Here is a 17,051-nt window from a genome sequence, read left to right on the forward strand (position 1 = left end):
AGGCTTGAGTAATAAACCGGCTCCAGCCAGCACCCACCGTTAGCACCACTGAATCCTGGAGCTTTGGCCAGAGGTGGGAGTCCTATCTGATTTGGTGTGGTAGTCGCCACTTTCAGGATCTGCTGGATATCTGCCAGCTCCATAATCCCAGTACCGCCTGCCTCTCCGGGCTTGACGCCTGACGAAGCGGCGCTGGCTGCGGTTGCGGTCCCGTCGGGTTGCAGGAGGAAGCCGGTGGGGAAGGGCTGCAGGGACAGCAGGCTGAAGGCGTCTCTCTGGGAGAGGCCCTGCAAGGCCGAGCCCGGGGCCTCCAGCAGGGGGATGCTGAGGGCCGTCAGACCGCTCACGCCGAGCCCCAGAGTCAATCCCAGACCTCCAGACAGGTAGCCTGAAGCCGGCTCCTGGGGGAGGCTGGAGGACGGAGGCTCCACGTGTATCACCTTGATGCTGTCCAGGTGGGCCTGATGGATCTCGTCATCCGTGGGACCAGCGTTCACCTGAGGGACACAGAGAGGAAACATGTGCTGGGTTAAAAGATCACACGCACACTTTTTTAAAAATCAGTCTTTTAAAGACCCCAGAACAAAAAAACAAAAACTTCTTTGTAAAAACATTTGTACTAGTTGGGTTAACATTCGTAAAGTTGACGCACAAGTTCAGCCAGGAAGTCATGGCTCTGCTTTCCCACGCTATTAATCTCAACGCTGACATCATCACTCTCGTCCAATCGTCTTCTCCCATCAGCCTCTGCTTGGCGTGGTTTAATCTCTGTTTTTCTCCCTTTAAGACTCTTTTGTGGGACCCACCTCATCCAGAGCTCTATTCAAGCCACCACCAGCATTTAGACTCCTGTTCTAAATCCCATCACATCCTGTCACCAATCCTGATCTGTCTGCATTTTATTCTTTGGCACTGAAGTATGCTTATTTCAGTTTGTGCTTTTAATTTGAAAGGTCCGCGTGTGTGCCATGTTTTTACTTCCAAACATACCTTAGAAACGTGCTGAAGACCCAGCCCTTCCAGGAAGTTGGACTGCTCTGCAGGCAGGGCTTCTTGGTCTGCGTCCTGCTGGTCGTTCTCAACCTCGTTCTCTGCAGAACCTTCTCCTTCCTCCTTCGCCTTCTCTGCGGTATCCTCCGCGCTGGTGGTGGCGCGTTTGTCGGGGTGAGAGTTGGTTTTATGGAGGTCCAGGGCTGAGCGAAGGGGGAACGCCTTGTCGCAGGACTCACAGACGAACCGGTGGAACTTACTGATGCATCGTCTGAGATTCGTCTCACACCAGACCTGGACGGGAAGAAAAACGGCGTTAAAACTCTGAATCCCGACATTTTCATCCAGGAAGCGATCCACGGGAACACGGTGACGGATGAACACCTGTGCAATGTGAGGAAACTTCTTGCAGGAGAAGTCAATGAAGGCCAAGTCATTGAAGCCGGTGGGGATAGAGGGGTTGCTCTGGATGAAAGGGCGGCCGCTGGGGTCCTGGGGGAGGAGCTTATGAACCCCCGCATTGTGACGCAGCAAACCACGGTGGGTTCGGAAAGAAAGGCAGCAGAGATCACACCTGCAAACACAAACACAGAAGAAAATGCTGCCTGAATGTGAGGCGATAATTCAGGACAGACTTGAATCAGAAAAAACGTCAAATAATCCAAAATATTTGGTCACTGAAAAACAAGAAAGTTCCTCCCACACATGTTAGCAGGAATCTGGTTTTTCTCTGTGAACTTCAAACAATCATCAGATTGACTAACGACTGGAAATATCCTGTTAGTCATCCGCTCGGAGGGTTTAAATAGTGAGTTTGTTTGTTTGTTTTAAGAAGATGGAGAGGAGAAGTCCTCGATGTTTGCCCAGAAGAAGGAAAAAAAATGTTTTCATTGTCCTTCATTTTTGTATTTTGAAAAACCTCTGAACTCCCGCCACCAGGAGGCGACATCTCTCCTTTTTGTTTGTGGGGACCAGCAGGCTGACAAAGAGGAGGTGATGACATCATTTCGTGCCTTCCTGACTCTTGTTTTTCCAGTTTGAAGGCGCTCGCTCACGAAGCTCGTGCTAAAGTTTGTGTGAAACTTTGAAACCAGCAGAGAGGATGTGATCTTTGAGCTGATTCGTGCTCGTCCGTCACCTTTTCACGGAGGACTACAGACGCAGCTTGATACGTGGAAATCACACCGCTGGTTATTCAGTGGGTTAAAGACACACGTGCAGAAAGACAAGTGTGTGTGTGCGTGTGTGTCTGTGTGCATGTGTGTCTGTGTCTGTGTGTGTGCGTGTGTCTGTGTGTGTGTGTGCGTGTGTGTCTGTGTGTGTGTGTGTGATAACCCGGTGTTGGTCCGGCTCTCGTTAAGCGCTGAGAGGACAGCTGCCCAGTGTCTGCCGCAGTCACACACTCTTATCACATCCTCTGTGTGTGTGTGTGTGTGTGTGTGTGTGTGTGTGTGTGTGTGTAATCCCCTCAGTTACGCTGTCAGAGGATGGTGGGGGTCGGGGGTCTGCACCATATGTGGAGCAGCACTTGTTGAACTCCATCAGTCAGACCTGCACCTCCGCCCTCATCCATCCGAGCGTCTCTGTAACAATCAGCCCACTGATGAAACATCGATCACTGTGCTGCTGACTGTCATCATTTTAGTTTTAAGCAAAACAACTCCAGTGTTTCCTGAGCCTTCAAAGTAATCACGTAAAAAGCCTTTAGAGGTCTTTATGTTTTTATTACATGAAAACATGCATGACGGTGCTGAGGTGACGGCGTTCAACAAGCACGAATCATGTTTACGAACTACAGACTGCGTCTCGCTTCGTGTTGTGAGAAACGTCCTTTTTTAGAAACTTTAGATGGTTAGTCGTTTCTTTATCGATCGATCGAACAAAGAGACCAAAACCATGGCCTGAAACAGGAAGCTGGAGCGACCCCTCGGTGCCTCCCGTGTCTGCGCTCGTGCCTCTACAAGCTCACTTTCATCTGATTGGTCAGCTTGAGGAAGCCTGCTGAGGGGCAGCTGCCACTGCTCGCGTGCTGTGTGAGCATGCCTGAGACGAGGCTGAGAGCGACCTGAGCGTTCGACCTCACAGCAGTGACTCCCAAATCGAGGGGTGCAGACCCCCAAGTGGGCGGCGGCGCTACTGCAGCTACAAACTGATGTTAAACTAATACAGACAAACCGTGTTGTTACTCCTGAACATGATGCAGGAGGCCACGCCTTTGTCACAGACACAGTCTGTAATCACCGACCTGCAGCCGAGACGGTGATGTGACGGCTGCTCGTCGTCTCTGAGGTTTCACATTCCCTCACGAACTTCAACACCTAAACACCGCCTTTTTGTCTTCGTCTGGTTTTAATGTGACCGAACATCCACCCATCATCCTGTTGGTGAGGTAAATTACGCTCCATCCTCCTCCATCCCTGCAGGGTACTCGATCCTCTTACCGGCTGATTAGGGAGGATTTACAGCTAAATATTCTCCTTCCTCCATAACAAGCTCAGCGCTGCCCGCTCGCCGCCTCCTCTCCCTCATCACAAACATTCTGTGCTTCCTTTCTTGTTTCCTTACAGCTCTCCATCCTTCCTTTAACCTTTCTTTCTGTCTCATATCCATCCTCCTTTCCTTCCTTTATTCTTCTTCTTCTTCTCTTCATGTCCTGCTTTTATATTTCTTTGTATCCTTCCTTCTCTTTTCCTTTTCTCCTTTCCTACCTATCTGTCCATCCTTACGTCCTGTTCTTTCTTCCTTTTTTGAACTTTATTAGTATTTTATAGTTTTCCCCATTTCCTACTTCAGTTCTGCCTTTTCCCACATTTCCTCATCAGCTTTCCTTCCTTCCTTCACTGCGTCCTTCCCTGTCTTTTAGTGCCACTCTTGGATGTTTCTTCTTCTTTACTTTGCTTTTCATCCTTTTTTCATCTCTTTCTTGTCTCCTCGTGTCCTTCACCTTGCTTTATTTCTTTACATTGATTCCTAATTTTCTCTTTCTTTCTTTTCCTCAATGTTTAACTTTGTCCCTGTTGTGTTGCCATAGTGACAGATGTTCCTGGTACATCCTCCTTTTTCACTTCTCTCTCTCTCTTTTCCCCAGTGTTTCTCTGCCTCCCTCGTCCCCTCTCCCAGCCGACCATCGTCCAGATTCATGAACAAACTCTTAATTTGAAAGGTCGGATAAGTACAGAGTGTCTGAGAGTAAAGTTAAAAAGTAACCAAGTAAATGTACTCGATGAAAGGAAATGAGGACAGGACAAAAGGGGAGGAATCAAGGAGAGAAGCCAGAAGGGCAAAACCATTTTAAAAGAGGAGACAAGAAAAGGAAGTAGGAAGAGAGGGGAAGGAGAGGAAACGAGCAGAGGAAAGGTGAAGAAGAAAGATGGAGGGGTTAAGGCGGTACCTGAGGGCGGTGTCAGGGTGGGTGTCCATGTGCGCGTCCAGATCCAGTCTGGAGCTGCAGGTTTTGAAGCAAATGGGACAGGGCAGAAGCTCCTCCTCCGAGCCGCGGCCCGCCACTGCCTCGTCTGCCGTCGCGTCCTCCGCCACCTCGACACACAACAACTTGTTATCTCCCTTAACCGAACAAACCCCACCCCTTCCTGACGGCCGACGCTCCCGTTGGTGTTTTTACCTTCTTGTGGGGCGGCTCCTCTCCGTTCTCCTCCTCGAGGCCCTGCCTCCTCTTCACGGACGGACGGCGGCGTTTGGTGGGAGAGGGGGGGCTGACGGGGAGCAGGCCGCTGGCCGGGTCCTTCTCGTGAATCTTCATGTGTCTGAAACAAGAAACGAAGGTAGGTGGCGTTTACCTGCATGTCATCAAAAGACCTGCGGAGTCATCGTTAATTTAACGAGGAGCGCCGGGAATTCTGGGAAAGCCTGACGAGAGCTGATACCAGTCAGTGGTCTGGGAGTGTGTAGGGATACAGTATGGATACAGGAGGGGGCGGAGCTACAGCAGCCAGCGAGACAGTGCGTGAAAGTGTGCGTGCGTTTGTAAAGGTCATCAAGGTCACAAGATACAGCAGTGAAGAGGTAAGGAGGAGAGGAAAGGAAATGTGGGCAGGAAAGGAAGTAAGGACAGATGAGAGGAAATAAGGAAAAGAAAATAAAGCAGAAAAAAAAGGAAGAAACAGCAGAAAAAACCTTTAGGGAGGAAAGGAGACGAAAGGAGGTGACATCAGGAGGAGACGAGGAGGTGCTGTGAGGTAATGAGTGTTTAGAGGAGGACACAGGCAGGTGTGGGGCTGAGGAGCCCGCATCTATAAATAGGTGTCAGGCAGCGAGCTGGACGCCCATAAGAGGTCCTCACACTCAGTCAGCAGATCTGAGAGCAGCTGACAGGAAGCTGCTCATTAACCTATCAGAGGAGAGGAGAGAGGAGGCGGCCAACCAGAGAGCAAAGTCTGCTCAAACCGCACTGTGGCCCTGCAGCCGGCCAATCAGAGCGCAGGAAACCTGCCCAGTCAGCTGACACACAATCCTTATCACCCAGTGTGTGTGTGTGTGTGTGTGTGTGTGTGTGTGTGTGTGTGTGTGTGTGTGTGTGTGTGTTGCAAACAGCTGCTGAAGTCCACATATCAACACACACACCAGAAACAGAACAAGGAGAGAAGGAGAGGAAACAAGTAATGAAAGAAGCACCGGGAGCAAACAAGGAAGGGAAGAAGAGGTGATAACAAGGAATCAAGGAGAAAAGCTAGGAAACAGAAAAGGAGATAAGGAAATGAAACAAGGAAAAAAAAAAAGAGCAAAAACAAAAAAGAAAACAGAAACAGAGGAAACCTGAAAACGAGGAAGGAGGAAACAGGAAAGTAAATAGGAAGAGAGCAAACTCCTCCTCCTCAGGTCGTCTCCCTACAAACTGGAGTGAAGCAGCTTCAGAGACAAAATGGACTCTGTTTCCTCCTCTCTGCTCGTGTGAAGCAGGAAAATCTCTGAGAGGATGCTCCGCTCCTCCTCCTCCTCCTCCGCTCACAGTTTGCATTGTAAATCAGCGCCTCATCCGTCTCTCCGCGCTGCTCTTTGTGCTCGCTTTCCCGGGCTCGGAGACTCGACAAACCGGCCCGTCGAGTTTCCGTAAAGGTGGATTTTGTGAGTCATAGAAAACCCCGCGTGCCTGAAGGGAGCACGTGTTTTTGTCTTCTGTTAGACTTCAGGAAACATCGAGTCTGAGCGGTGATGGAGAAACTGGAGCGACAGCTGATTCCTCTCATCGCATTAGTTCAAAACAAAAACACCCAACACAAGAACAAAGTCTGCGCCCGTAAACACTCACACATGACTGCAGCTTTATGCTACAACAAAGCTCTTTCATCCAACTGCTGCCTGTCTGCAGACACACGCTCCTCCGCCTGAGCTCAGGCGCTTAAAGACATTTCTGCTGCTCTAAAACTCAGAGGAGCTCAAAAACAACGCGAGCACAGGCAGAGCCAGCAAAACTGAAGCAGACATGATGACACAGGGAAAAACGGCTGCGACACCCAGCAGATCTGAGAGCGTCTGTCGGCCTACAGTCATTCCTTCCTGCCCACAGCTCCTCATACCATCGCTGAGAGCGAGGACGCAGAGACAGACCGACATCTGTCAGGCTCAAAGCAACAGGCTGAACAACAATCCTCCAGCACGCACCGCAGAGCCTCGGCTAACGGCTCAGCGCAGAGCTCCAATTACTCTTCAAAGTCCAAACAACGCGGCTCACATGGAACAAAAGTTGATTCTTTTCAAAGTAAAGTCTGTAAAAACTTACAAAAACTTACTAGGCTGCTTTAAAGGCGCTGCTTTTCAAAATAAAATGCAGTAACAGTGTTCCCATGTAAAACATGTCTAGTTATTGTTATTACAAATTATTATTACAAATCAGCTAATACATGTTCAATGCAGCGTGCCATCCCTGACTTCTCTCTTTCTTGTAAAGTTTCAAAATAAAAGCCCAATCAGGTAAAAATAGCCTCAGCTAGAGGCTAGCTAAAAATAAATCAACAAATATAAACCTGAAGAACAGGAAGGATGCTTTGGAAAATGTGCGAATGATGATTATTATTAAAAAATAAAAAAGTAAAATGAAAATAAAAAAGTATCTGAAATACTCCATTTCAAAATAAAATGCACATCGACCTTATAAATATTAGCATCTGCACTTTTACACTTCCTCTTGTAACGTCTGGTTTGGTGTTTGTTCTGATGCAGACTCTGGCTAACGAACACACACACACACACACACACACACACACACACACACACACACACACACACACACACGCGCAGGCTACAGTTAGGTTGTTGGGTCTGATGGTGAAGGCTGGACATCACTGATAAATAAATGACTGGGCGTAGGTCTGTCTGTGTGTGTGTGTGTGTGTGTGTGTGTGTGTGTGTGTGTGTGTGTGTGTGTGTGTGTTTATATTGGGGTTGGGTTGTTAAAAGTCATCTTCCAACTTCCTGTGTAACCCCCGCCCCCTCTCCCACACACACACTAGGAGTTTGGTGGTGTTCTCCCATGACGGTTGGCTGGTGATCATGTTAAACTCCAACTTCCTCCCCCAGAGTTTGTATGGTGTGTGTGTCTGTGTGTGTGTCTGTGTGTTAAGCAGTGACACTGACATAGATTTTTTAAACTTAAATGTGGGCATATATGAGGTCGATGTAATCCAGATGTTTGCCTCTGTATGTTAACTCGAATGAGGTGCTCGTCTCCGATTGGCTGGCAGGTAGCAGGACGTGTGTGTGTGCGCTCTGATCACCTGTGCATGTTGCCGTTGGTGGTGAAGGTCTGGCCGCAGATGTTGCATTTGTAGGGCCGCTCGCCGCTGTGGACCAGCATGTGTCTGTCGAGCGACGAGGCCGAGCTCAGGCATTTCCCGCAGATGCTGCAGGAGTGATCCGTCGCTCCGGCGTCGGCGTTGTGCTGCGGGACGTAAGGCACGCTCAGAGTTACCTCATTTTTATGAGCGGTCACAGAGCGGACGTGTATAATGTTTGACAGTGTGGACGCGCCCCTTCAAAATAAGAGTCTCATCACACAATAGTGGTACCCCAGTGAAAAACTAAAGTCCCAAAGAATAAAATTATAATAAAACGCACATGTAGACACCGTGTGACCATTTATTTATATATCAGCTGCTGTTTTGCATCTGCTGAACTCGCCTCCAAAATAAGAGCCTCCTGGCTGTATAGTAGCCTGATTTTCTAATGTCACTAGACATGTGTTGGATTTAAGTAGAAGTAAAATCCTGCAGTAACCTGGTAACAGACTGTTGGCAGGATACTGGCGAGGCCATCAAAGATCTTAAACATGCTATCCTTTCAAAATAAAATACACATCTAGGAATACACGGGAAGCAGACATACTTTATTCTGAAAAGTTATTATTTGGATTTTACTTATTTGGGCTTGGACACATCAGCCTGACTTTAAGGAAAAGAACGCTTTATAATATGTTGAATTTTCAAGATAAAAGCCCCAAAAGTTACCACGGCTGTTTGAAAAGCATAATGCTATTGAGTAAAATAATGCTTTGAAATATGTTCATAACAGAGGCTGCCCTTTCAAAATAAAATTCTAATCTATACACTGCTCATAAATCGAGCGGCAGCAGCTTTGACACACAGAAGGTTTCTCCTGAACATCTTCAGTTATTTCTTTAACATCACATCACAGCGGGGTGTGTTTACCTGTCTAATGTGCATGGTCAGCTGGTGCTGCGTTTGACAGCTCTTGTCACACAGTGGACAACAATAAGATGAGCTGTCGTCTTTGGTGTCCTGAAGGAAAGGAAAACAAAGATCAAAGGTCATCCAATCATGAAGCTACAAACTGTCACATGACCCGCGCAGCACCTGACTGGCTTCTTCTTCTTCTGTTATATTTAAAACATGCTACCACAAAAACCAGGCTGAAATAACCAAATCACAGTGATCACCACAGTCAAAACATTACAGCGCGTGGGTCACATGACGGCGCCGGCTGGACCAGGCTTCACCCCGTGGAGCATGTTTGTGGCTTGACAGCTGTGTCCAGATGTGGGCTGAAGTGGCCCCAGTTTGACCCGATGACCTAATGTCAGCCGATGCCTCACATCCAGCTGCAACACCAACCGAGCGGCTGCAGAGCTGCACACACACAAATCTGTCTTTCTATCATCGTGGGGACCCGTGCTAATATAATGATTTAGGGGGACTCATGTTATCGGGATTCATTCACAGACAGACGGCCCTAAAACAAAAGGCCTTGATGACCTCTTTGAAGGTGCATCAAATTGTGAAGAGCCGAGGCAGACGGCTAAATGTCCTCACAGTCAGGCCTCGTCTGCTCATCATTCTGGGAGGAAAGGTTGAGAAAACAATCTCTACAAATTACTGCGCGCGCACACACACACACACACACACACACACACACACACACACACACACACACACACACACACACCCCCTCCACTCTGAGGCAGCGCTTTCCTTTTCCTGCTGAACCACAGGAAGTTCTGACGCGGCGTGGAATGCCAGCGAGCGTGATGGGAGAGGAGAAACAAACCACAGTGACGAGGCAGAAAAACATGAAAAGGAGGGAAGAGGAGAAGCTGCACGTCCTGCTGTGGGCAGCAAAGGCGGAGGCCGGGCCAAAGCGGCGCGGTCGAGGTGTCGCGTACCTGGTTGCGTCGTGCGTTGCGACCGGGAGGGGCTCGCATGGCTGCCGTGAGGGACTTGCTCGGTGAAGGGCTTCAAACGGAGAAGAAGACAAAACATTTCACACATAAATAAAAAGTTTCAAGAGAAACAAAACAGACTCAACAGCTTCCTTTTGAAGTAGGTGTTTGGTTTGTTCCTGCTTTACAAAATGAGTCCCAGAGGAAGGAATTTGGTGAATTATGTGCAGAATCTGTTTAATAAGCAAGCGCTTCGTTCTGTTTGGTTTCCATCCTGATGGGGTTTATTCCTCCAGAGGAGGTGGGGCTGTTGTCATGCTTCCTGCTGTGCTTCAGTGATTTTAATCCCGCCCGGAGCGTATGCGAGTAATTACACTTACAGCTGAAATGACCTCCTGTTGTTCTGTGAGCTGTCATTTAAATCCTGTTAATTTCTTTAGATTTTGTCCCGTTGAAAGCAGCCGAGCTGTCTATCAGCACTTCCTGTTTGTGACGAATCTCTCAGGATTGCAGCGATGCTGAAGGAAACGTTAACAGCTGCGTTTGGCCAAATCTTATTCAATGCCGTTAACTTGTCCTGCAGACGTGTCTGGGAGCATTTCGTCCTCCACCCACAGATGTAGCTCTGTGCACACCGTTTGACTCACACGTGCAGAAATGAATTCAGGTTTGAAGCTAAACATCGACTTCAGCTCATCATCTAAACTTTAAACTTTTCAAAGTTTTTAATCAAGTCTGAAAACTGTCTGTAATCACCTGGGGGAGGGGCCGGCGGAGGAGGAGGCTGAAGGGGCTCCACTCCCACCGTCTCCGCCGTTAATGGTCCCTGTTGCTGACATCACTGCTGACATCATGGCATTAATGGAGGAGAGGTCTTCTCCTCCACCTCCGCCGGCTCCCACGGTTCCTCCACCTTTGTCTCCGTTCTGTAGTTTCGCTCCTCCGCTCGCCACCTCCTTTGCTCCTTCCATCACTCCGTTGATCGCTCCTGAAGAGCAGCATCGCTGACTGTTATTACTCTGTTAGCTAAAACCATTAAATGTTCACCGGGGTTTGGCGCGCACCTTTGAGGTTTTTGTGCGTTTTCTCCTCCTCCTCCGTCAGCTCAGTGTTGGCTCCTCCCCCTTCCTGCCGCTCCTCTGTGGAGTTCTCCATGACTGCTGCAATACAGACAAACACACACTATTAGAGAGTAACCATCCTCTAACCCGTCCCACCAAAGTCCATTTAAAGACGTGTGCGTTTAAAGCTGCGATGCATCAGCGAGCGCGTGCAGACCCGGGCGCCGCAGCACAGTAAACAAAGGCTCGGCTGATTGTTACAAACTCCTCTGTCAGTTGGGGACATGAGGTTTTTGAGTGGTGTGTGAGGGCTGACTGAGATTAGAATAGCACGGGAGCTCAGCAGCGCCGACTTTCCCCGGACACATCCAGCTGGAGTTTCTGGTTTCACTGAAGAAAAGCTTTCACAAACCCTGCGAGTGCTGCACAAGTGCATGCACAGCGTCAGCAGAACGTTTGCAAACCTGAGAAAGATCTTTTAAAAAGAAGCAGTTTGGTGAAAGGATTCAGTTAAATGTATCGTTTTAAGCACTGCTGTGTTCCTGAGTTTCTGATTTACTTTGACACTTAAAGGCTTCACAGAGAGAGACGGCAGAGGAAGACGCTCCATCTATGAGCAAACAAAAGCAGCTCTGGCCGAGCGCCCACTGGACCAGAGGGCTGCAAACGTGGCTTTGCAGCCCTCACACCTGTTTCTACCAGCCAGAGCGACATATGAGGGAGAGATGGAGGGACGGAGGAGGAGGAGGAGAGAAGGGGCACTTCTGCTTTTTGCAGAGAGGAGAAGACGAAAGCTAATTACAGTTTCCTGTCTGCCCTCAGAGGAAGAAGCGCTCCAGAGCCGGCCACTTCCTCCTGCAGCTCAGAAAGAGGCTGCGCGTGTGTGTGTGTGTGTGTGTGTGTGTGTGTGTGTGTGTGTGTGTGTGTGTGTGTTGGACATTCCTAGTTCAAAGAATAAAGGAAGTGAAAGAAGCAGCGACTCCTAAAAATGATGAAAAAGCCAACGGAGCCCCAGTCTGCAGTCAAACGCCTCCATCAGCCCGACACTAGTTGGCGCGTCGCAGAGTCGCGCCACTTCAGGGTTACCCTCCCGCGGTGGCCATGTTTGTGGCCAGCAGTTGAGTCACGCTGACATCACATCCTCGTCAGCGGTGCTCTTCCTGATTTTGGCACAGCGAGTTGCACCACAGCATTAAACCGTTATTGTAATGTACCTGCAGGGCAGCGCCGTTATTTCCACAAACATTCACAGGCTTTAAACGCAGCAGCTTCTCCACATTTTATCCTGTCCTCGTAAAAAAACAAAGAGTGGGAACAAATGGAAAACAACTACTCTGGTATCTAACGACGACCTTAACAAGGAGTTTAAAAAACAACCATCTTTATGTGGTCGTTAACACAGATCTGACAACGTGAGCGCGATGACTTTACTGCACAGATTTCACGTCTCTGTAAATGAAAACAGCACATGAAGCAAAACCAAAGAAGAAGAAAAGGAGAAGAAAAGAGAAAGGACGAGTGGAACGCGGCGAGAGAGCGCTGACAGCTGGCAGCGAGCGCGCCGTGTTTCCACTGACCTCTGAGTGTATCACCGCTCCTGCATGACACGCTGTTACATGGCCACGGCAGGTGCACGCGCGCACACACACACGCAATCGGACGCTGTGATTGGCTGCCAGAGTGCTCGGGCAGCACTTTTTACAGCCCGCAGAAACGAACGGCAACAGATGGCTGTGAGAGGAGAGGCCAGAGGAAGCTGGGAAAAAAGGATGGAGAAAGATAACCCTCCCAAAATCAACCGTCCTAACCCGGCTGCTCAGAACGCTGCAAACCGAGAGACGGCGCCAACACGTGCAAGTGTCAATGCAACACGTGTCGCAAAGAAAAATAATAAATAAATAAAAAGGAGTCTGCGCCAAAGTTTTACAAACATCTACGACGATGTTTAAACCAGTTTAAAAGGAACGGTCCCTGAACGCAGCACGAAGTCTGAGCACTGTGTGTGTGTGTGTGTGTGTGAGAGAGATGGCTGATGTTACTACATCTGTTCCCAGCCATCATTCTCACACACTAACACTCCCTCCTGACTCACTCTGTCACACTCACACACACACACACACACACACACACACACACACACACACACACACACAGCTCTGACATCCTGACATTCTTGCACATCCATGCAAAAGCAGAAAAAGGTCACCGTGCTGGAGCCACTGAGCATGAATGTATCTGTACGTGTGTGTGGGTGTGTACTCGTACATCTGTCATTGTAAGGACCATCACCCTCTTTTGACCTTAGGAGGACGCTGTGGCAGTGGCACACTTTCAACTCTTAACTTCAAAGGTGCAGTCACATGACACCTACGCAGTGCACCCTGATAGGGTACAGCCCTTTCAGTTCATTTCTGTGCTTTTCAAATTTGTTGTGAAAGCAAGAATGTCATAAAGTTTTTACCAATGGAGTAATATTAATTTCTGTCCCTATTTTAAGTATTTAACCAGCAGAATTAGTTAAGTCTAACGTCAGTGATTTCACGTCATGAACCTCCTGCTGTGCACCAACTGTGTGAAGATGTAACCCAGTGACAGACGGTAATTAAAGAGAGAGGGTGGACACAGCACAGGATGTGTGGGGTAGAGAGGTAAAGGATGTAAACGAGGATTAAGAGCATCCTCTCTGTCCTTGTTTCTTTATTCACTTTGAAAACTAGGAAGCAGAAACATGCAAGTTTTTATAATTTTACTACAGATAAGTCTGCATGAACTTAATGTTTTAACCTTCTGATATAATCCAGTTTTTACCTTGTGTTAACAGCTAATGTTGGCTAGCATGCCTTAGAGCAGGGGTGTGCGATCTCAGTCCACGAGGGCCGGTGTCCTGCAGGTTTTAGATGTGTCCTCGAACCAACACAGCTGATTTAAACGGCTAAATTAGCTCCTCAACATGTCCTGAAGTTCTCCAGAGGCCTGGTAAGGAACTAATCATGTGATTCAGGTGTGTTGACCCAGGTGAGATCTAAAACCTGCAGGACACCGGCCCTCGTGGACTGAGATTGCCCACCCCTGCCTTAGAGGCTCTGGCACTAAAGTTAGCATCTAGCATGATAAGAGGCTACTTCACCAGCTTCTTTCTTTTATGATAAATACCTGTCACAAGTTTATGAAGTCTAAGTTATAGATAATCTCCCTCTCTCACACTAGCTATGTTTCATAGCATTAGCCTAGCAGCTGCAATTATTAATCTCAGACAGTAATCCCCACCAACATATAAATTCATTTACTTGTACTTTTTGTAGTTTGTATATGCTCAACAGTACTAGTGAGTTAGCTGCTGGTGTGAGCAGCCTCGTCTGTGGTCATTTTCCTAAATTCACTAGGTGAATCAAAACGGCCCAACTGTAAACTGCTGTTAGCAAACATTAGAAACCTTATCTAGCATCAATTAATGGACACAAAGGCAAGAGGAAAGCAGACTGTGCCATGGTCAGCTCTCTCCTCTTCCTCCTTTTTCTAACCTTTTCCATTTGTATTTATACCACTGTGTTTTTGTATCTGTGAGTCGGTGTCAGCTAACAGTCTGTGTTTAGCAGGAGAGATGTGAGCAGAGGGATGGAGGGATGCATGGGCAGATAGAGAAGTGAGAGAGGGGGAGGACAGGAACCAGTCACCATATGTTGGCTATTTATTACACCTCCCTAAACTGTCACTCTCCCTCCATCTATTCATCCATCACCCTCTCGGCCTCATTCAGAACAGCACTGCAACGCTGTTTATCTAAACAGGAGCGACTTCGCTTATTTCTAGCAACACATTCTTATTCTGGAACTGCAGTGTTGTATATTTGCATGATTAACAGTTAAAGATAAATATCTTGTGCTGCGCCTTTTATAGCAAGTAAGATCCACAAAGGCTGAAAATGTTAGCTTGAATTAGCCCCAAGTGGACATTAGAGGAACTGCAGCCATTGGTGCATCTGCGTTTGCTTCATTTTCAGCGCACATTAGCACCGGATGCTCGGCAGCGTTAGCGCTGATTATCTAAGAATACCAACGCTGTGATGAAATACGGCGCTGGCTGCAGCGTGGAGCAGTCAGGGCTGCCTCTGTAATGCTGTAAATGTCCTTTTTTCTAAACTCACAACCTTATGATCTAATGCATAATCTACTGGGCAGGTTCCCGACAGGAAATCCTGGGATGATTTCCAACCTTGTGACAGTGATGGAGAGAAGTGCTATTCATGGGAATTCACCAAACTCGTAAGAGAAACTGAAAGAAAGTCAGAGCCTCTTTATCTCTTTCTGTTTCTGCGCTGGTTGACCACAACAGGAAGTTCACACTCACGGGAGTCACAAGAGAGCGTTTTGCTGCTTCCCCATGTGCGCTCGCAAAGAGAGAGATTGATGGGCATTCTCGCTCGCTCTTGATGACCCCCCTCCCCCCGCCTCTCCTCCCGAGCCTCCATCTAACACTCAGCTGCCATCACCCATCCTCCACCGCTCCGCCGATCCCGACGTTCCTGTTTCCTCGCTGCAGAACTCTGCCCAAACTTGTTAACGCACACTTGTGAAACTAAAAGCTGAATATCCCAAGGCAGAGATGACTTTCTCTGAGCTGCATGGACAAAAGCATGTCGTGCGTTGCCTTCTTTCTAAAAACATGACCGACTTTCAGTGCAGATGTAGACAGATGTTTATTTGATCTGAGCACAGCCACACTTCATCAGATCTACACAACTTCAGCCCAAAAAACACTGATTTCAAAATATTGCTCAAGTGTTCACAGAATTTCCAGAAAATTGGCAAAAAAGTTCTAAATTGGACATCAGCGAGCGCCTTCATGCTGCTTACTGCTAATATCAACATTTAAAAGCATCAAAATAAACAGGCGCCAGTTTTTAGTGTCAAGGCAGCAACTTTCCCACCTCAACGAAGCACAAAAGCCGTGTTTGTTGAAGAGTTGACTTGAACCCAAAAGCACAGAGGTCTTATTCTTTACACCCAGACACCACATGCAGCTCCACTTTATGTGAGCGGCCCCTTTTGTAATCGCCACACAGCAAACGGTTGTATCACGGGAGGATTTCAAAGGAGTCATGGAAGCAGGGGCGTATATAAGAGTTTTTAGATGGGGTGGCACACGCCCCGATTTCTAAGGGGGGGGGGGGGGGGGAACCCAGAGCTGAGTTTGAAACCAAAGCAGAGTGACGTCTGGTGAAAATGATTTTAAACCTGCGCTGTAACAAAGTAGCTGCCACACTGAAACTTGACTGAACACTAATATTTACGTCTTTAAATCCGATTATCTTTTATCATTATGATTATTTATCATTATTATTATTATTATCTTTTATCTTGGGGCGATCGTGGCTCAAGAGTTGGGAGTTCGTCTTGTAATCGGAAGGTTGCCGGTTCGAGCCCCAGCTTGGACAGTCTCGGTCGTTGTGTCCTTGGGCAAGACACTTCACCCGTTGCCTACTGGTGGTGGTCAGAGGGCCCGGTGGCGCCAGTGTCCGGCAGCCTCGCCTCTGTCAGTGCGCCCCAGGGTGGCTGTGGCTACAACGTAGCTGCCATTGCCAGTGTGTGAATGTGTGTGTGAATGGGTGGATGACTGGATGTGTAAAGCGCTTTGGGGTCCTTAGGGACGAGTAAAGCGCTATACAAATACAGGCCATTTACCATCATTCTGATGAGTTTCTAGCCGTAACAAACACAGCAGCTTCCAGTGCACGTCACTACATTACAGTTTTATAGTTGGACCTGCAGTGATGTCTCGAGAAGAAAAAGGTGACGTGGACCCCCTGACCCCCCCCATATATACGCCCATGCTTACACTGACATGGCAGCGCAAATCTGGGGTGGCACCAGAGGTGGCCAATCAGATATCAGTAGAGGGGGTGCCATCCCAGGACACCATGTTTATATTTAAAAACATGTCAAACATCCCTAAACACTGACAGCATGTCCACAGCCTTTCAGAGACGTTCTCCATCCGTCTCCACCTCCTCCTCCGTCGGCCTTTTACAAACTGTTTCTAACTCCTCTTCCTCTGCTCATCTCCCCTCTCTGCCTGCTCGCTGCCCTCCAGCTCGGTTACACATTGACTGCTTCCTCTGTGTGTGTGTGTGTGTGTGTGTGTGTGTGTGTGTGTGTGTGTGTGTGTGTGTGTGTGTGTGTGTGTGTGTGTGTGTGTGGAGTTTAGACCCGGCGTGATAAAGTGTTGAGATAGCATCGACGGTGTGTCGGCTCCACTGTACAGCATACCGCAGCCGGCAGGCAGAGCGGGGGAGGGGAGCGTCTCAGCCAACCACCGAGCACGCTCACAGTGGAAAATGTCTGCAGCTCTCAGCCAATCAGGAAGCAGATTCC

General features: G+C 48.3%; 1 protein-coding gene across 2 annotated transcripts in view; it reads right to left on the bottom strand.

The window, feature by feature from the left end:
• The window catches only part of rreb1a (ras responsive element binding protein 1a), a 55,165-nt gene that overhangs the window by 10,541 nt on the left and 27,573 nt on the right, over nucleotides 1–17,051 (bottom strand). For both annotated transcript variants that reach the window (XM_040005243.1, XM_040005244.1), the window contains 10 exons: nucleotides 10,684–10,779; nucleotides 10,376–10,607; nucleotides 9,623–9,692; nucleotides 8,652–8,741; nucleotides 7,722–7,885; nucleotides 4,613–4,754; nucleotides 4,382–4,527; nucleotides 1,375–1,564; nucleotides 991–1,284; nucleotides 38–497 (listed from right to left, as the gene is read on the bottom strand). In XM_040005243.1, the coding sequence (XP_039861177.1) occupies nucleotides 38–497; nucleotides 991–1,284; nucleotides 1,375–1,564; nucleotides 4,382–4,527; nucleotides 4,613–4,754; nucleotides 7,722–7,885; nucleotides 8,652–8,741; nucleotides 9,623–9,692; nucleotides 10,376–10,607; nucleotides 10,684–10,779 (1,884 nt within the window). The remainder of the gene's footprint in view (nucleotides 1–37; nucleotides 498–990; nucleotides 1,285–1,374; nucleotides 1,565–4,381; nucleotides 4,528–4,612; nucleotides 4,755–7,721; nucleotides 7,886–8,651; nucleotides 8,742–9,622; nucleotides 9,693–10,375; nucleotides 10,608–10,683; nucleotides 10,780–17,051) is intronic.

The sequence above is a fragment of the Simochromis diagramma genome, unplaced genomic scaffold, assembly GCF_900408965.1.
Source record: "Simochromis diagramma unplaced genomic scaffold, fSimDia1.1 OVJJ01000097.1, whole genome shotgun sequence".
In the NCBI taxonomy this organism is placed as follows: Eukaryota; Metazoa; Chordata; class Actinopteri; order Cichliformes; family Cichlidae; genus Simochromis; species Simochromis diagramma.